The sequence below is a fragment of the Barbus barbus genome, assembly GCF_936440315.1.
Source record: "Barbus barbus genome assembly, chromosome: 2".
In the NCBI taxonomy this organism is placed as follows: Eukaryota; Metazoa; Chordata; class Actinopteri; order Cypriniformes; family Cyprinidae; genus Barbus; species Barbus barbus.
The window spans coordinates 7913726-7935107 of record NC_136730.1 but is presented as its reverse complement, the minus strand read 5'-3'; the positions used below and the strand labels follow the sequence as shown (position 1 = coordinate 7935107).

General features: G+C 37.1%; 1 protein-coding gene across 1 annotated transcript; it reads left to right on the top strand.

Moving 5' to 3' along the window:
* Window positions 1-5216: 5216 nt before the first annotated feature.
* Window positions 5217-20417, top strand: LOC306884702 (segment polarity protein dishevelled homolog DVL-2-like). Its single transcript, XM_079440819.1, has 15 exons — window positions 5217-5769; window positions 10775-10844; window positions 11778-11923; window positions 13048-13157; window positions 13270-13399; window positions 14178-14265; window positions 14559-14628; window positions 14718-14857; window positions 15059-15135; window positions 15540-15607; window positions 16447-16569; window positions 16671-16802; window positions 16928-17104; window positions 17230-17448; window positions 18339-20417. The coding sequence occupies exons 1-15, from the start codon at window positions 5609-5611 to the stop codon at window positions 18887-18889; spliced, it is 2262 nt and encodes a 753-aa protein (XP_079296945.1). The 5' UTR covers window positions 5217-5608; the 3' UTR covers window positions 18890-20417.
* The last annotated feature ends 965 nt before the right edge of the window (window positions 20418-21382 follow it).

Here is a 21382-nt window from a genome sequence, read left to right as displayed (position 1 = left end):
ATCCATTACAAATGAAACTTTTATTTACTTTTGATATTACTTGCTTAAACCAAATTAAAGAAAAACAAAGTTCTGAAAATAGCCCCACACTAGTGTCATGGAGATGATATTTGGTTTAATATTTTATTGAATTCAATACATTTCATTTAATACATTACATTGGGTTTATGTTTCCAAATACTTTATGGGCCTATTTTTCATTTTCATATTGTAGCAGTCCTACAATTATTCCAGTATTCTAAAGCATGGTATTCTCTGTTCTCAAACTTTTTGTACAATATTTTGTTTTGTATGTAAACATGAAAAATATATACAGTAGGCCTGCAGCATTCTGTTTTAGGAAAAAATGCATTGTTGTTTAATTTGAAGAATTCCTGTAGACTGCATGGGCTTTTTTCATGAAAAAGGATAATGAGGTAATGAGTCCCTCTTGTGGATGATGCACATGTATACATCTGTGAGCAGTTTTGATTGCACGTCATACAGATGTACAGTACTTTATCAATTTATCAATTCAGCTGACTGAAAACATTAATATACTATTTTTATAATTTACTATTTTTGTTAAAGTGCCCCTATTATGGGTTATGAAAGGTTCATATTTTGATTTTGGGAGTCCCCAACAACAGGTTGACATGCATGCAAGGTCAAAAAACACTTTCATTTTCTTATAATATGCATTTATTTTTTTACCTTATTTGCTCAACGACTCCCAAACGATTCGCTCAACGATTCAAAACCTATGCTCCCCCTCACCCTTTCATCTTTCCTCTGTAGTGTCATCATCCTCTCTTCCCTCACCCACTCATTTCTCATCTCTGGATGTAAATACAGCAACTGACACTTTATGATCCACTTTAAAGGGGACCTATTATGCTCCTTTTTACAAGATGTAAAATAAGTCTCTGACATTCCCAGAGTGTGTATGTGAAGTTTTAGCTCAAAATACCCAACAGATATTTTTTATAGCTTGTTAAAATTGCCACTTTTAGGGTATGAGCCCAAATGCTCTGATATTGAGTATGTTGCTTTAAATGCAAATGAGCTGGTGCTCCCAGACAAGAGGGCGGAGCTTCAAGAGCTCATCCTTCTGCATTAGCAGTGCTAGCCTTTGCAAATAAACATTCCACGATTAGTACAAGCCGGTTATCTTTACAGAAAACGTACTCCATTTCAAAGTCAGTCATCTGATTGTACTGTGCATAATACATTTGCGTTTATGAATTACACAGACGGGAGCACAGCGGGATTAAATAACAACATAGCTGGTCTTATGGTGCATGGCATGCTATCACAAACTTTATTAGACCCACTCGTGATTATGAGCTCAACAAACTCAAGCGATCGACTCACATTACTTTCATATGCAACTTTTAACTACCACATTCCTATTCACGATCATTCGTGAAGACAGCACCACTGAAAACAGACAGAGACAATGGTAGCTTTAGCATCGTTAGTTTTACAGAGTGCCAAGATGCTCTTTCAGAAGGGCAATTTGGAAAACAAACGCGTGACACTTATTTTATCTGGAGCTGACGTTCGCACAGGAAGCGTTGGTATTGATTCCTACACGTTTTGGAGACTTTACCGTTTTTTTCCCAGGACATTTCCTTAGACAATGAAACTTAAGCACAGCTTCCTCAGGCTCAGATGGAGGGAATCTATGGAGACTCCTATGTTCGTTAGTGCATCCCAAAACACATCACTTGAAAAGCCTCTTTGGCGCTGACATTGTATATCAGAAAGTAATCAGTAATGGTGGAGGCAGACCACAGCTTCTCACTCAGGGCTGTCTATAGGACAGCGTCACAAATGGGCGGGACTTTTTCCCCTCGGTGACGTGAACAGAGGGAGAATCTGAAACAGCTCATTCTGAGAGACTTTTTTTAGATTATAATAAAATGAGTTGGTGGATTTTTACCATTGTAGGCTGGTTGTTTTCACACACTGCGGCCACACAACTGTGCCCCATGTATCATCATCTTTACTGTATTTTTGCTGAGTAGTCTTTTGGGTGACTCACCAATATAATAGATGTCTCTAATACAAAAAATTAAGTAGGCTTGACCAAAATTTTTGTGGGGAGAAGGATTCATTGAAGATGGTAGTGTAGTAGTTCTTCAATAGCGAGGTCAGCATGTCTTCCTTCAAACAATCTTAACCCTTGTATGAATCCTAGCTCCTCCCAAAGCTCTAACTGTGGGATATAATTTTATACCTGAAGACAAAAGGTCTAGAAACAATACTGTGAGGACCTTCCCGCTGGAGATCCTGCAATCTACAAGACGTTCCTGAGGAATGCTGTTCCTTTGTTATTCTAATGGTATGGACCATTTGGTTCACACATTTATAGACACAGTTACATAATTGTTTTTCATGGAATGACCAACTGAACTTTAACCAATCAGGTTTCAGCAGCGGCCGTTCAACTGAGACTGCTTTGCTGTCAGTCACTGTAACCCTGCAGATAGAGAAAGCTGATTCCAAATCATCAGTTCTTATTCTGCTGGATCTATCTGCCACTTTTGACTCTGTGAATCATCAAATTCTCCTGTCTACCATCACTGGATCTGCACTCTGACTCCACTGGTTTGAATATTATCTTACAGGTAGGTCTTTCAGGTTTTCCTGGGGAGGAGAGGTATCCAAAGAACATCAACTGGCCACAGGGTTTCCTCGGGGGTCAGTTCTTGGACCCCTCCTCTTCACCATATACACTACATCACTGGGACCCATTATACAAGCACATGGTTTCTCCTACCAAATTCTACCATTGATGACACACAGCTCTATCAATCATTTCAACCAGACAATCCAATAGTAGCTGCATGGATCTCAGGCTGCCTGGCAAACATCTCGGCATGGATGAAGGAACATCACCTGTAGCTCAACCTGGCAAAGACTGAGCTTCTCGATTTCCCTGCCACTCCGACTTTACAGCATGATTTTATCATCCTGCTAGGTTCATCAAAAATTATTCTTTGGTGACCAACTGACCTTCAAGGACCATATTGTAAAGACAGCTCAATTTCTTACAGGTTTGCATTGCACAACATCAGGAGGATCAGGGCCTTCCAAACAGTGCATGCTGCACAACTTCTTGATTGAAGTGGTCTAGATTGGACTATTGCAGTGCTCTTCTGGCTGGACTTCCATCATGCGTAATCAAACCTCGACAAATGATTCAGAATGCAGCGGCACGACTGGTCTACAATGAACTCAAAAGGGCCCGCTTCACTCCTCTCTTTATCTCCCTGCACTGGGCTACTGGAATGAATGTTTGAATGTTTTAGTGAACTGATTCAAATGGAGTCACTGGGATGAACCAACAACAGGGAGCATTTCATTGGTTGGACGTACTGAACGAACAATGCCCCTTTTACTAAATGAGTCAGTTTTGAAAATGAGCGAGTCTCGGATGTTTGTAATACAATACAACATTAACAATTTGGTGAATTGGTTGAGTGAATGATTCAATAACTTGCTTAAAGGTGGGGTAAGTGATTTCTGGTAGCCAATGTTGATATTTCAAATCACTAAAACAAACACGCCCCTACCCCAAAAGGGTCTCGCCCCTATTTTGATAGCTCCGCCCCACACATGCATACACAACCCAGGCAACCATTAGCCTTTTTCACACTTCCGCATTTCTGGCTTCCGGATTGGCGCTTGCAGGGTAAAAGTATTTCCGGTGACAACAGCGGCCATACTGAACAAGAATGAATTCGAGAATTTTTACAAATTAGATCCTATGAAAATGCTTGAGCTGCTGGTACTGTATAAGCACAAACATTTCACAATTAACTGTTTGGTCAGCTCGGGTCATCACAAATACAAGTTGGTTTAATTCTAAATGGTGGTAGTTATAATTCAGTTAACGTTTGCTTTGCCATTCTGTCCGTTTGGTGCTGGCTGTGCATTATAGTCTTTGCTATGACTCTCCACGTGATTTTTTATTTTTTGCTATTATTATCATTATTAAAGTAATGTTGTGTTTTCTATTTGCTCTCCTTTGCATTAATGTGATGGAGTAAATGTACGTTGTAATGCGCCCTGGGAAATACATATTAAACAAGAGATGTCTCGGATTCATGCTTTGTTCCTATTCTGATTACGTTGTCGTGTTGAGTTTAACCTGCTGCTTCAACCGGGCTGAGAATTGTTTAATGTATTCTTGGAAAAATACATTATTGAGGGAAATGACTGAGTAAATTGAGATAATACGCTCAAATGTACCGGAGATCAAAGACTATTTAAAAAAGGGGCTTTGCCAGAGACGGAAAATAGAAACCATCCAGCGCATGTTAAGCACATTATCGATCTCACGAGTCAGACCATATAAGTTACAAACAAGTAAAATATATTTTTTTATAGATTACATAACAGCAATTTGGAAAACAGACAAAACAGAAAAGGTTAGAAGCATTGTTTGAGAATAGGGGCACACTGATATAATAGGCGCAGACCTGTAACGGAACTAATTTTACCCTGCGCTGACGTAGTTTCCGATTCTTGTGAAAAAGGCTAATTAGTTCTGTGAAACAAAGCAACACCAATGTTACTCACCTATCGAGAAGAAACAATGCAACCTCGGCATCTAATCGCAGGCCTTCCCGATCCTTGAGTTCACTCCAGCGCTGGAAAGCTGATCCGATATTTACACGGGTCCTACTTCTTGCCTTAACCTAATACTGTGACTACACCAGATGCGAGCGGCGTGACAAAATATTATAATCAGTGATGCTGTGTACAGGCTGGATGCTGACAGTAAACTGCTGCCACGTTCATATTGACACAAATTTCAAATGATTTTCAATGGTCGCTTTGTTGCATCCAGTGTAGACAGACTTTAGCTGTTGCGGCTCAGCATGACAGGACAACCGTTGTGTCCGGCGTAGACAGGGTGTAAGCCCACCATCTCTGTCCTGTGCACTGAGCGCTCTCTCCTCTGCATCATGAGTAGACACGCCCCTTACTGCTGATTGGCTACAAGTTTGTTTTGGTACTAGGCCCGACTCCCGTTTTCTAAAGCCTTTTTGAAAAAAATACATACCCCACATTTAAATCAAAACACAACAGTTGCCACCTACTGGCGTAAACTACAGAAAGGGTTCGCAAACCAATTTTTTCAAATAGTAAACTGATTCAAAAGATTCACCGGGACGAATCAAAATTCCCACTTAGTACCACAAAAGCACTCATATGGACATGCCCCAGTAGAAGCGAAGCAGTGGGAAGTCCTGGGCGCCTCTCTTTCGTCACACGCCGCGCTGGCCCGAGCCGAAGAGAAGGTTTTCAAACCCCCATGTGTTTTCGTACGGGGAAAATGTTGTTACAACAGGGTAGCTGTTTGTAGGTGTATTTGAACGGAAATCATGACACTTTTCAGCGTTCAAGACAACAAAAGTTAGGCACAGCAGCGCTGCTTTTGTTTGTTTATACTGGATGCGCTAGTCGGGGCAGTGTTATTGGATAGTAGTATTGTGGTCTAGGCGAGTTTTCTCAACCCCCTTCTCTCCGGAGCACTGGCTAACATTAGCAGCATAGCTGCTGCATCTTCCATACTTTCGTAGAACAACAGGAAAGTTGAGTTGAGTTGGGAGACATGGCGGAGACCAAAATAATTTATCACATTGACGAAGAGGAGACGCCGTACTTGGTGAAAATTCCCATAGCGGCTGAGAATATCACTTTGCTGGATTTTAAACAAGTTTTGAACAAGCCGAACTACAAATTCTTCTTCAAGTCTATGGACCAGGACTTCGGGTAAGCAAATGCAAAAAGCAAAAACACACAAAGATATGCACGAATAGCCAGAACAAAGGAGTTTTTTTCTTTTCATGTGTAGGAAATAAATCTGTTTGTATGTTGTGTCCGATGTTGTTTGTGAGGGTTAGGTAAGGGTTTTCTACGAGAAGGACACTGTTGTGGGTGGTCTTTAGTTGTATCAAGCCATCACTGTAAAGAAACTGTGTCCATGTCTCGACAGAGTTTATCAGTTTCTGCAGTCCGACTTTACAGGTATAGATAGGCTAAATGAGAAATCCCTTGCCCATTAAATTAGTTGTCGAATGACGCTGTTTGATATGGAATATTGTAATTCTATTAAGGCTGATGTAGGATATACAAGACATAACATTTCTTAAATAGTTTTTAATATGAACTACACATTTTCTTTTAAATAAAAGCTTACAGAAATTACATTTTTGGGAGTATCATCCTCAATTTTGAATCAAAACATGGTCAGATATTCAGCTTCATCTTTATGGTGTTTTCAGGCCTTTGGCATGAAAGTCTCATCCATTTTTCCCTTAGTGAGTTTCATTAAAACATATCGCGAGTCACTTTCATGTATATTTTACCTTGTTTTACTCTATTGCTATACTAATTTTGAGTTATTATGACTCTAGAGTAACAAAGGTTCAAGTGTCTAGTTTCAAACAACACCAGATTTTTAAATATAGACCTTAGGGTTCAAGAGCTACAGACATTTTTATTTGGTTATATCGTTTTTCACAAAATGCTCAAAAATAGGGGCGCAGGTTAAGAGGTTAAAGTGATCAAAAAAACATTTTTTTTTACAGTGTTACAAAAGATTTGGTATTTATATAAATGTTGTATTTTTTAACTTTCCATTAGGGGTAAAAAAAAGAAAGAAAGAAAAAGGGGGGAAAAAGTGTAAAAGTTTCCACAAACACACAAATGTTTTCAACATTAGTAATAAGCTCCAAATCAGCACATTAACATAATTTATGCGAAGTATCACGTGACAATGACAGACTAGGGTAATGGCTATAAAAATGTTCAATTTTGCCATAACGGATAAATTGACATGTTAAAAAATATTAAAAGGGATATTTTAAATGATGATCATTTTCACAATGTTCCTGTTTCTACTGTATTTCTATTAAATAAATGCAATATTGGTGAGCATAAGATTTGAAAAATCTTACCGACCTCAAACTTTTGTTGGTGTAATTTGTAGCCATTCTGTTTTCTACCTACACATTAGATTTCATATCCCTCGTGTAGTGAAATTCTCATCTTTTCCCTCACTTCTTTGCATACAGGCCAAGTTTTTAGTGTCCCACTGTTCTGCCAGTCCTTTTTTTAAAATAAAGAGTGGGGTTCTTTGTCTCTGACCGCATATTTGGCCTGAATTGTCCTGCTATGGACAGAATACCAGCCAATAAATCTCAGCCACGTACTTGTCAGTTATGCATTCTCCAGATGCTACTGGAATGTCTGTGGTAATCTTAGCAAATTAGGATGTTATCATCTGACTGTAAATACTCCTTCAGTTTGACAGCTTATACACTTAGTTCAGGTTGATATGAATCAGAGACATTCACCTGAAGCACTGTAAATGTAGAGCCATTCTAAAACATATACACATTAATCAGTTGATAATAAATACAATTATTTTACATGCTGCTGGACTGTGACAGTGTTTGTTTGTAATATTTATGTTTTATTTAATTTCTATCACAATACACTATGGAAGCTTGTTTCCGCCATGGATAAAAAGAAAATTAAAAGGTAATTGTGTTTTTAATATCTCACAATTCTGTCTTTTTTCTTCACAATTGCAAAAAAAAAAAGTCAGAATTGTGAGAGAAGAACTCACAATTGAGAAAACAAAATTGAAAAAAAAATGCTCGCAAAATATCTCGCAATTCTGACTGTCACAAAATGTTACAATTACATTTTTATTCCGTTGCGGAAATGGCTTCCATGATATGCATCTACAGACCATAGTATAAAACAATAGAGTTGTGTCTTTCTCATTAACGATGACACATTTTCATCATAGTGGAGCTAACATAGATTTACAGCTAAAAGGATTTGCAAATTAGCCATTTTTTTAACACTGGAGCCAAAATGTCAGCCAGCTGTGTCTTATTCTAGTAAAATCGTGCTAAATTGGTGTAACTACATTGAGATCTGATTTTTCTAGATTTTCCCGGGAAAGCGAAATGTGAAGACATGATTGTTTCTTCTTTCCTGCCATGGAAGAAAGGCTGTGAATGTCTCGCCAGTTTTTGATATTGTGGAAAGGGTGGACGTGTGTGTATTATTGTTGAATGGCATTGGATGTGGATGTAAGCTGATACGGGACAGAGAGCTGGCGGCGTCGCTGTGATGCTGCAGTGTGTAGAGCCAGCTGTCAGTCTGACTGTGTGTGGCAGGGGTTGGGGTTGCTCTGTGTTTGGGGAGGGATATGGTTGGAGGTTGGAGACGGGCCATTTGCTTAGTGTCTGGGATAGAATCAACAGAAAGAGATTGAGTGAGTGAGTGAGAGAGAGAAAGGAGCAGAAGACCCCTTGGTTTCTCCAGGCCTCCTCTACATTCTCTCTCAAACATCTCCTTAAGATTACAGACCAGATTGAAGTGCAGGTTTATTCCTGTTTCCTTATTTCTCAGACTGTGTTAAGTGCAAATAGTCCAAATTAAACTAAATATGCAAAATGTAACAAACCTAAAGCAGATTTAACAAGCCCAGAACTCATTCTGTTGTAAGAGCTTCTGTTAAAGTCAGGTTGTGCTTTGAGTGTGTGTGTTATTGTGTTAGAGGTCAAGGGTTGTTTTTCCAAGTACAAATGTTGGGCGTAATTAGCGTCATTACAGGGTTTGGGGGTGGGATTGTTTCACAAGTGTTAAAATGCAGGAGAGCTTTGCTTTCAGGAAGTGCTTTGTGAAATTGTTGTAGAGTTACATCATCTAGTCAAATGTTTGTTTGGTTGCAGAGAAGAACTAGCAATGGTTTGTGCACTCAGATTGAGATTATTATTATTTTTTTTAAAAGTCACTTAATATTAATTTAATATTAATATATTTATTAGTGGTGTTTCCTAAGGCAAGTATTACCGCATAACTCTGATTAAACTTTGACATAGTGCTGCATTACATGCAAATATGCATGTAAAAATATAATTGATCTTGTACGTCTATTTTTATGCCTTGCAAACTTAAGCATTTGTTTTTCAGTGCTGTATTCTACTTTATGGCAACAGCAGTTCTGATGAATTGAAAAACAAGATTATGTTATCTAGCTGGCTTACACTGATGTGATTTTTGTCTTGTGTCTTGTGATTGTTGAGTCTGGGAAGCGTCAGTAAGAATGTATATACTCTACTGTACAAATATTTGGGGCCATTTTTTTATGTTTTTGAAAGAAGTCTCTTATGCTCACCAAGATTTAATTTATTTGATCAAAAATACAGTAGAAATTCTAATGTTGTGAAATATTATTACAATTTAAAGTAAATGTTTTCTGTTTTAATGTTTGTAATTAATTTCTGTAATGGCAAAAAGCTGAATTTTAACAGTCTTCAGTGTCTCATGATCCTTCAGAAAATGCTCTAGTCTAATATGCTGACTTAAGAAACTTTTCTTATTAATATTGAAAACAGTTGTGCTGCTTAATATTTTACCGAATCTGCAATGTAGTGTTTTTTCAGGATTCTTTGATGAATAAAAAGTTCAAAAGAACAACATTTATTTGAAATAGAAATGTTTTATAATATCTGTACTGTCATTTTTGATCAATTTAATGTGTATCTGTTGAATAAAAGGAATAATTTATTTAATAATTTATTTAACTTCAGAACAGCAATGTACATTTTTTTGAGTGAATGTTTATGATCTTGCTTATTTACTTTTTGTAATATAAATATTTCAAACAAAAATGCAATGATTAAAAATGGAGCGGTCTTTTAGGCAAGTACAAAAATTATTACTGGTCCAATTAGTCAACAGAAAAGCCCTGTTACTGTTCTACAGAAATTAAATCAACTCAGATTGTATGGCTTGTGAATAAGATGTGTGACTTACATTAGTGTTCAAATATTTCCATAGTCATATTTAGGAGGGAGCAGAGCGAGGGACCAGAATATGATATAAAATTGGAGTATTAACAATAAATATCAAACAGCGTTGTGATAATACTTTTTTTTGTGTGTGTGTGCATGTGCAAGTACTCATTTTCTTAATATATTGTAAAAATCTATTATATCCATTTAGTCCATAGGTAAAGTCAAAGTAGCCTAGATGCACGCATTTATGTATAAATACATAAATCTGTCAAAATGTTCATTTTAAAGGATTAGTTGAATTTCAAATTAAAATTTCCTGACAATTTACTCACCCCCATGTCATCCAAGATGTTTATGTATTTTTTTGTTCAGTCGAAAAGAAATTAAGGTTTTTGATGAAAACATTCCAGGAATCTTCTCCATAGAGTGAAGTTCAAAATCGTCCGACATCGTTGTTTTACCTTGTAAACTCAATGAGTTTTAACTCCCTTTTTCTGTAAACGCCATTTAACTTAGTATTTACACGTTCAACTTGTAAACACTGATTCGGTGCTTCTGACTACGTCAAGCGTGACCTTTTCAACGTCATGACCGCGTATCGCAGAACAGGCGAGCATTTGTGTTTATAAAGCATATAAACTTTTATTTATTTTTTAAATGACCGATCGTTTCGCTAGATAAGACCCTTATTCATCGTCTGGTATCGTTTATAGCCCTTTGACGATGCACTGAAACTGTCATTTTGACCTTCAACCGTTTGGAGTCCATTGACCTGCACTATATGGAGAAGATTCCTGGAATGTTTTCATCAAAAACCTTAATTTCTTTTCTACTGAAGAAAGAAATGCATAAACCTCTTGGATGACATGGGGGCTGAGTAAATTGTCAGGAAATCTTAATTTGAAAGTGAACTAATCCTTTAATTCTGTCTCTCTTTGGTAATTGTGTCTGCTCAGGGTGGTGAAGGAGGAGATCTCAGACGACAGTGCCAAGCTGCCATGCTTCAACGGAAGAGTTGTCTCCTGGGTAAGAACTGTACCTGTACCTGTTCCAGTTCTCTCTGTCAGTCAGCAGTAGCTTTTTTCCCCCCAAATGGTGATTTACTTATTAATTTTTTCCTCTTTTTACTGTACTGTCATATGATGCTTAATGGTGTCATAACAGTTCTCGGTTTTTTAAGTGCGAACTGCACCATTTCACTAAACCTCGCTGAAGCTCTTCATCCCTGTAGCGACACGTAACAGGGCTGTTTTGATTTATGTCACAGTGAATCTTTAAAGAGCACCTGGAGTTTGTGTCAGGCCCTTCACACGGAGACTGAAATCCAGCCTCGTCTAAAAGCCCTCAAAGAAAAGCAGATGCTTAAGTTAAAAGGCTTGGGCGAAATCAGACCCACTGGGATGGAAATAGTAGACTACCGTCATGATAGCTCAAGGTCCCTTGAGAAGGAGTGTACAATAACCTAGCATCCATTAGCATGAAGAAAGTTACTGTACGTGGCCTCTTAGAACGCATCTGATGTGTCTTTCGTTTCTCAAGTACATGACTTTGACTGCTTTAATGCAGTGTTTCGTCACAGATTGTGAAGATTGTTGATTTTTTTGTTTATTGTTAACTAACATTTTCTATTGCAATTCTATTCAAGCTTTTTATTCAAGCTTTTTAAAAAGCTTGATCTCCCCAGACGGAGCTGAATAGAGTTTCCTGTCTGCTTGCAGCTATTTCCCCTTCCAACTTGGTCCTCGTTTAAATTGTAGTTATGTAAAGCCCAGACACTGGATATGTTTGACCTGAAGCATTGTGTGATCAGTTTTACACTTCTGAATGAGCTCCACGAGAATGTGTTGGGTAAAAAATAATGTGTTATTATTGTCATTAGATCTTTTCCCAGTCCTTTTTGGTTCCTTGTTTTTTATGGATCACATTCACTCTCACACCAATCTTCTCTCTTTCTGTTAGCTGGTGTCCTCAGATACCCCAGCAGCCGATCCCCCAGCCCCTCCAGTAGAGGTCCAGTCTCAGCCCTCACCTCCTCCACCTCCCCTGCCTCCACCTCCTGCCGAGAGGACGGGGGGCATTGGAGACTCCAGACCTCCTTCCTTCCAGTATGTTAATCTGCATCTCTTGTTTCTTCACCATGAATGTCATTTTGTGGATGCTGTCTCTCAGTCCCTTAAAATACAGTCTCTTATAAGTTGTAGGAATGGGAGTCAGTGACTTGGTGTACACAGCTTTACTTGAAGGAAAACTCACTTTTTAGTTTTTACTTTTAAAACATACACCCTGTATCATGGATTAGTCGAAATATGTCAAACATTTGCTTTGGAAGATAAAACGGGACATCCTAATGAAACATTACAAATACGTGCTTTTAATAGGATGCAAAAACGTTTTTCTAATTTATAAAGCACGTTATAAAATTCAGATTATTTCAAGTGCTTCACAGTAATAAAACAGTTAATGTTATGAACCGTTTATTTTCAGGTGTCGGATCAGTTATGAAACAATTCATACAAAGCTGTACAGAGTTTAACAAAAAGTTTTAGAAAAATCAACTTTGCCATCACAGGAATGAATTGCATTTTAAAATAAATTAAAACAGAAACAGTTATTTTTAAATCGTAATAATATTTCGCAATATTAATGTTTTTACTGTATTTTTATCAAATAAATGTATTAAAGTTTTAAAAACATTAAAAACTTTTGAACAGTAGTTTAAAGCATGATACATAAGGTAATCCCATATTTTTTGTGTGTATAAAGTACCTACAACCATGAAATGTCTGAAATGTTGTCTTGAAATGTAAGCTGGTAAAAAATAAAAGCTGTTAAAAAATAAAAGCTGTTAAAAAAAGTAAGACATAAAATGCATTTTAGTGAAATTGTGTATTCCTAAAATTAGTGAAAAAAATGCTAATGAAACATGACAAAATACTTATATTCAAGATAAATTATATGAAAATCTAAAAGCAGTTTGGCTTTTCCGGTAAAATGATCTTGTCCTAAGGATTTTTTATTTTTTTTTACTAGAAATGAAGTCAAAAATACTGATTAATAACGTGATTTCCCCCTCCCCAGTGTAGGCCCTTTGCTCTCAATTTCTTATCAGAGATTGGTTTGCTGGAGACAGCTTGCTTTTAAAAATTTAAGGTTCGCTCAGCATGCAGAGATGTACAGATGTGTCATGAATGTAAATCATTGCATGATGTGTGTGTGTGTGTGTGTGCAGTCCCAACACTGCAGGCAGCCTGGAGTCCTTGGATGATCAGACAGAGACGGAGTCAGTCGTGTCTTTCAGGAGAGAGAGACCTCGAACCAGAGAGAGCTTGGACCAACATGGTCTGTTCTGTCTTCTATGTTGCTAATAATTTTTTATCAGTTATCTCAATAGTCTTTCAGTACATTGACAAAACGGTCCATGTTCATTTTACTCTTTCTGTTTTTGTTTCAGGGCCGCGTATGAATGGGCAGTCCCGCATGGACGGACACCTGGCTGGCTATGAGAGTGCTACTACAGTGATGAGCAGTGAGCTGGACACCACAAGCTTCTGTGATTCAGATGACGACGATACGATGAGCAGGTCAGAGCAAATGTACTTGATTAAAGATTGCATTGGGGCTGGAACTATTTTGTAGTGTCAAGGAAATTACACGCATCACCTTTAAAGAAGTCCACTTCAATCAGATCTCTGGTTTTGAGCTATACATGTCATTTTTTTTCTTTTAAATGTCTGAAGGTTATATTTCTGTTATCTGAATCAAATGATTGAACTTAACAAGCACGTATCAGCATCTGTGCATGCTTTTAGTTTGGTTTTAGTCCAGTAGTTCTCAACCGGTGGGTCACCAAAAATGGGTTTTGATCTGTTCTAATAGGTTTGCATGCAGCATGGGGAACAATGTTAAATGCAAATACTGCAATGTGCATAACAGTATATTTGCACATAGTTAGGATAGCAAAACCAGTAGACTTATCTTTTGTTTTTAATATCAAAAACCACACTTCCAATCAAACTCTACAATATTTTGATGCAAATTCATCTGTCACTTGGTAGAAGACAAAAGGCAGGTGCCACCATGACCTAGATTAGATTAAATAGACACTCATTTGTGATGTGTAAACATGGTTTTTAGGTAGTGAATTATTGACTGCTGACAGCATGAAACCATTGAAATTCAATATAAAAATAAGTCATTTATTAATTTTTTAGGTTTTTATTTGGTTAGGTTTCCATTTGATGTTGTGTGTATTATAAAATCTGTATCCTGAAGCATAACCAGTTGAGAAGCACTGATTAGTCCGTATTGGAATTTATGGCTTGATTATGAATGTTTATTTTACTGAATGTTTGTGATCAGGTTCAGCAGCTCCACTGAACAGAGCACAGCGTCTAGATTGCTGAAACGCCACCGCAGACGCAGGAAACAGCGCCCACGTCTGGAGAGAGTATGAAACACCCATATGATTCAATTTCACACACCCATATGATTAAATGTGTACACACTTCAAACCTCTGACTTTTTTTTATTTTTTATACAGAACAGAAATAATGATGTTTTGAAGAATGTTGGTAACCAAACAGTTTTGGTTCCTATTTACATCCATTGAATTTTCCATATAATGTCCATAAAATGGAAGTCGGTGGGAACTGAAACGGTTTGATACCGTTTTTGATACAGTTAAACAATTAGTTTTATTTAACTGAGTTTTAATGAGTTCTTGTTTGTGTTTTGTTATAGGCTTCCTCTTTCAGCAGTGTGACAGATTCAACAATGTCCCTAAACATTATTACAGTCACCCTTAACATGGGTCAGTGCCATTTCTTCCAACAACTATTTATTAAATATGAGTTGTATTTAATTCATAACATGCTCCGTTCTGTTTGTTGTGTCCTACAGAGAAGTATAATTTCTTGGGCATCAGTATAGTGGGTCAGAGTAATGAGAGAGGTGATGGAGGCATCTACATTGGCTCCATCATGAAGGGAGGAGCTGTAGCTGCAGACGGACGCATTGAACCTGGAGACATGCTGCTGCAGGTGTGTCTGTGTGTTTAAGTGTACACGTTGATAGGAAAGTGTTGGAAAATCAGGAACAAAGTGAAACCTGCACATCATGCTATCTATTTAACAGAGGACCAGCTTGTCAGATGAGTTCTGAGAGAATGCAGTTCTGTTCAAATTACCGCTTCTGATGTTTGTTAGACGGGTTGTTTCACTGTTGTCTTTTTTTCTGTGCAGGTGAATGACATCAACTTTGAGAACATGAGTAATGATGATGCAGTCAGGGTGCTCCGTGAGATTGTCCATAAACCTGGGTGAGTCTGTGAGAGCTGCTCATAGGAATGTCCCATTTTTGAAATGTACAATTTTATAAATTCTCTATAGCAAGAGAAAGACTTTAGTAGTGAAATTGGAGGTTTAGCAGTGTATTTTATCCTTTGTTGGGCTGCCACAGAAGATGATTGATTTATCTATTTTTACATCCTTTCAAATCAAGACTCAAAAAAATCCCATTGGTTTCCCCTAGTCAGTACAACATTGTGGTGCTGTTCATGTGCACTTTTCTTATAAATATATTCCTATCTTAATGCAATTATTCTGACATGACTCGAAGGGAGAATCACAGTAGGAGGATAATGTATTGCACTCTATGCAAGTTATTATTAGTAAACAGTAATATATAACCTGTAATTTTATAATATCACTTTTATTCTCTTAGACCCATCACCCTGACTGTGGCAAAATGTTGGGACCCCTCTCCACAAGGTTATTTCACCCTGCCACGCAGTGAGTATCATTTTAATTCCTGTTTCATTTATTATGTAAATTATAATATTTTTATATTTACTTCATATGGCCCAATATATTACTTTTCAAAAGTTTGGGATCAGGACTTTTTTTTTTTAAACAATTTTATTCAGCAGGGATGCATTAAATTGGTCAAAGAGGACTGTAAAGATATTTATAATGTTTTCGGTAGCACTTTATTTTACAGTCCTGTTCCTCATGTACGTACTTATTGTTGTAATTACAATATCTAGATAGTAACTAGGTAGTAACCCAGAACCTACCCCTACCCCATGTAGTTACCTTGTATTACCTGTGCTTTCTTGGGTAAGTATATTGTAAGTACACATACTGTAAAATAAAGTGCAACCATGTTTTCTCTTCATCAAAGAATCCTGAGAAAACTGTATCAAGGACTCCACCCAAATATTAAGCAACACAACTGTTTTCAACGTTGATAATAATAAGACATGTTTCTTGGCCACCAAATCAGCATATAAGAATGATTTTTGAAGCATCATGTGACACTGAAGACTGGAGTAATGACTGCTGGAAAATTAGCTTTGCCATCACAGGACTAAATTACGTTTTTAAAATGTATTAAATTAGACAACATTTCGAAATAAAACATTATTTTGAATTCAAATAAAAGTTAACAATAGTCACAGTACTTTTGGTCAAATAAATGCAGCCTTGGTGAGCAGAAGTGACTTCTTTCAAAAACATTTAAAAGTCCTACTGAACTGAACTTTTGAATAGTATTGTAAATGTATAATTTAGTTTTTATCATGTTATTTGAGACTTGTTTATCTAACATCCTTCCTCATATTGTGTCTTAGATGAGCCAATCCAGCCCATAGATCCAGCAGCATGGATCAATCATTCAGTGGCTCTCACAGGGGTGTTTCCGTCCTACCCGAGCAGCACAATCACCTCCAGCTCATCTGTGACTGAAACTGAACGTGAGTGTTGCGCTTATGTCTTCTTTACTTTTTCTAGACCTGTGTTTTATAAGCACACTCTCTCTAGCCCTATTATTTAATCTCTCTTTCTCTGTCTGTAGGCTTTGATGAGTTCAACCTGTCTCTTCGCTCTGACATGGCATCGGTTGCTAAGGCCATGGCATCTCCTGAGTCTGGTCTGGAGGTCAGAGACCGAATGTGGCTGAAGATCACCATTCCCAATGCTTTCCTAGGTCAGAGATTTGTACCTGAGACTATATTTACACACTGTTCCTAAATGATCTTTGTGACCGAGACAAATGGACCTTCAGTCTAATCCAGTGTTTGTTTTTCTCTGTCTTTATGACTGTGCATATAGGTTCAGATGTGGTTGAGTGGTTGTATCATCACATTGATGGGTTTCAGGACAGACGGGAAGCCCGTAAATATGCCAGTAACCTACTAAAGGCTGGTTTCATCAGACACACTGTTAACAAGATCACCTTCTCTGAACAGTGTTATTACATATTTGGAGACTTCAGCAACTGTGAAAATTGTAAGTAAAATCAGGTTTTATTATAGAAAATAATTTAAAGAAAAAAAAAAAACATATACAGCAAAATAAAATAAAAAATTGGTAAAATGCATACTTATTTAATCTCTCAATTTTTTCCCTCTCAGACATGGCCAACCTTTCTCTTAATGATAATGATGGTTCCAGCGGTGCTTCAGACCAGGACACTCTGGCGCCTCTTCCATTACCAGGCGCAACACCGTGGCCTCTGCTGCACTCTTTCACGTACCAGTACCCTCACCCCTATTCCACCCAGCCACCTCCTTATCATGAGCTCTCCAACTACAGCTACGGCCCAGGCAGTGCAGGCAGCCAGCACAGTGAAGGTAACAAACACACTGACCCGCAGGCACAAAATGTATGGAAGCGTATGAAAAAATTGTTAAAGATTTCATGAATCAGAGCTTAATAAAATCCACATACACTACCGTTTAAAGGTTTAGGGTCTGTAAAATCATTATTATTTTTTCTTTTTAATTTATTCTTTATTATTATTTTATTCAGCAAGGTTGCATTAAATTGACTGAAAGTGACAGTAATAATTTTTACATTGCTATAAAATGTAAAAGTCAAATTTCTATTCATCAAAGAATCCTGAAAAAATATGCATTATGGTTTTCAGAAAAATATTAAGCAGCACAAATGTTCAACATCGATATTGAGAAATGTTTCTCTTAAATGCCAAATCAGCATATCATAATGATTTCTGAAGGATCATGTTACACTGAAGACTGGAATAATGATGCTGAAAATTATTTAATGTTTACTGTTTTTAATGTTTTTTTTTTTTTTTTTATGCAGGCTCACAATGAGACATTTTTCCAAAACCATTAAAAAAATTGTACTTTTGAATGGTAGTGTATATCCATTGATTGCCATTATGGAACTAAAACTAAGAAAACGCTGGACAAATATGCTGCACTCATTAATTCATTTTTATCAGTATTTATTAAGTTTTGTTCTTTTTATCTAAATGTATATAATGTGGTATATTAGTAAAAGATAATTTTTAAAAACATTTTACGTCCTGACTTGTAAAACACTATATGCTTCATTTTATTTAAATTAGTACAGGAATACAAATATAATTTATTATTAATATTAAACTTCAAAGTTGCCACGACAATCAGCAAGCATCTTGTATTCTAGTCGCCATGTGAAAAGAAGTTTTTGTGCCCCTGTTGACCCCTGTTGTCTTCTTGTCTCTTTTTCTCAGGGAGTCACAGCAGTGGCTCCACACGCAGTGACGGAGAGAAGAGAAGGGGCAGTAAAAGCGTATCTGGCAGTACGGCGGGCGGTAGCGTACGTGACGATAAATCTCCCGGTGGTGGGGCTGACTCGCGTTCTGGCAGCGGCAGTGAATCAGATTACTCTGTGCGCAGCAGCCTGAGACGAGACCACGGCTCAGCTACGCCCAGCGAACACAGTCGCTCCAGTCAGCGCTCGAGCCAGCGCTCGCATCATCGCGTTCCTCCACCTGCTCATCTCGCTCCATATCCGCCTGGAATCCCCATCCCCTACAACCCAATGATGGTGATGATGGTGCCCCAACATCCACACCCACACCTAGCACTTGGAGCCCCGCACCCACAAACGCCTACTTTGCCGCCCCACCCTGGCTTGCTGCCCTCCGGCACCCCTGGTGGGCCTCCAGGAGCTCCACCGACCCGAGACCTGGGCTCCGTCCCTCCTGAGCTGACAGCCTCTAGGCAGTCTTTCCACTTGGCTATGGGCAACCCCAGTGAGTTTTTTGTGGATGTGATGTAATGAAGGATGTAGCCGTCGATGTTCAGGTGAAGGAGTGAATGCAGAGAGGTTTGTAGTCACATGATAACTGTGAGTTCCACTCTGTGACTGACAGAGATGTAGTTTACTGTATCAGTGCAGCTCTTTAGAGTTAGTGTTCGTCCTTGACGGTAGGAACAGGGTTTACGGAAGGGTAGGGAGTCTTGCGTAGCACAGACTTCAGCATCTATTTTGTCTTTGTGGTATTAACCACAACAGGGTCTGGCTTTCTTTAATGACTGAAAAAAAAAATTGGTGTATTTTTCAGAGTCCTGTTATTTTTCCTTAAATGTTTCCACAAATTTCTCGGGGGGCCTTTGATAAGGATCTCGTGATTTTTCCAGAAACATTTCTAAAAGCAAATTCAACTTGCTTTACACACCTTTTAAATGACCAACATCATATTCACTAGAATTATAACTTTAATTTTAAGTAAACCATTCTATTCTAAAAAAAAAAAAAAAAAAAAAAAATGTTTCAGTCACGGGATAAAAACATAAAAAGGCAATTGGAACTCTTATCTAACAATTTAGACTTTTTCTTGCAGTTCTGAGAAAAAAGTCAGAATTGAGAGATAGAAACATGCAATTCTGAGAAGAAAAGTCTGAGTAGTGAGCTATAAACTCCCAATTGCGATGGGGAAAAAGTTGAAATTTAAAAATGACCTTTTTTATTTTTTAATAAATAGGACTTTAAAAAAAAACGAACTGCGAGATGCAACCTCAGAATTCAGAGAAAAACAAATCTGAATTACAGGATATAACCTCAGAATTGCGAGTTGTCAGAATTCTGTTTATATTTCACAACTCTGATTTTTTTTTTTTTCTTAGAATTGCAAAGGGGGAAAAAATATGAATTGTGAGATTAAAAAATCCAAATTAGCTTCTGGCTTCCATAATAAAATGCATGCCTTCAAAAACCTTTAAAAGGATTTAAATGTTTGCAACAATCGATTTGGTGTATTATGTCTCTAAGTATTGCTTTAAAGTGTACCAAGGAATTCTAAAAGCTTTTCTCTCATGTACTATATACTGTACACTTCAAAAATAGCCTTTGTAAACTGTCTTTGTACAGCTGAATGGAGCCAGGGTTCATGGAAACAAATATTTGATGGTCAATTTCTGAGATTAAGAACTCTTCTGCTTCCTGGTGTTAGAAAGCAATCCCTTTCAAAGACTTGCTGGTACCCTTCTAAACAGGCAGACAATACATTGGTTGTACTAAAACGGTACATGCAGAGGAAGTTTCAACCCCATAAAGGTACACTCTGGGTAGAATGGGTTGTTTATTCTATTTTCTACTCCAGAGCTTTTTTTTGACTCTTTGTATGACTGATAATCATAGTGCCTTTTTATTTGAGTTTATAGATACACAGGTACAAGTATACAGGTGCTACATAAAGACCGAGTCTCAATGGAATGCCATGTTGAAGTGTTACATTTTGAATATCATCAGATACTGTCACTTTTGCATGTCTTCACTCCAAATAAATGTGATAGAATTAACTCTGAGAATTGTTTTTTTTTCTGAGAATTGTTAATTGTTTGACGTCTTGTCTTTGTGTTTTAGTTTCAAGCTTTCTTATGTACAAGGAATAGTATGTATCACTATTGTTTCAGTGTTTTTTAGCATTACACACTAGGTTGTTGAAATTTAATGTAAAACAGAACAAAATTTAGGTTTTTATTTCTGCATAATGTTTTCTTCCAGTGAAGCTCTTTCTCTGTCCCGTATAATCAAACTATTGCTTTGGGATCACCTACAACACATGCCAGAATCAAGGGCATTGTGAGTCAAAGTGGTGTGCTTCATTAAGGTGTGCTTTTTTTTGCAAATGAAACTTAAGAATTTACTGTTCAAAGTGTTGCTATAGTGTGATTTTCAATTTTGCAGTTTGACAGACTTTGTCACAAACTGCCATGGGGATAAAAAATAATTTTTGTTCTCAGCTTGAAAAAAAAATACATTTTTAATTTTGTTTTTAACTTTTAAAAAAATTAAGTAGCATGCAGATTTGGAACAATATGAAGGTAAGGGAATAATCTTTTGAATTTGCACTTTTGATATTTCTCTGTTGTCTTGCTGTTGGGTCATTGTGTTCAACCATGGAGAATGTTTAATAGCCTTTTTGTAATCAAGACCTTGTATAGGTATGTGCCTATACAGAAAACAATCTCCCACAAAAAATAAATAATTCATTAAAAATAAGCTCACTTGAAGTGACGTTTTTAAATAAAAAGTTTAACTTTTTTCTTAAAAAGAAACCTTAAGTATTAATAAGAATTATTACTACCTGTATAAATTTATTTAAACTATGTATTAGGTATTTTAATTCATTTTATATCATTTTTACTACAAATACAGATTTTTCAATTTATAATTTTATATCGTGACATGTCAATACAGCGAAAATGTAATCACTTTTTAAATATGCAGTTTCACTAACAGACATGGAACGGTATATTATACATAATT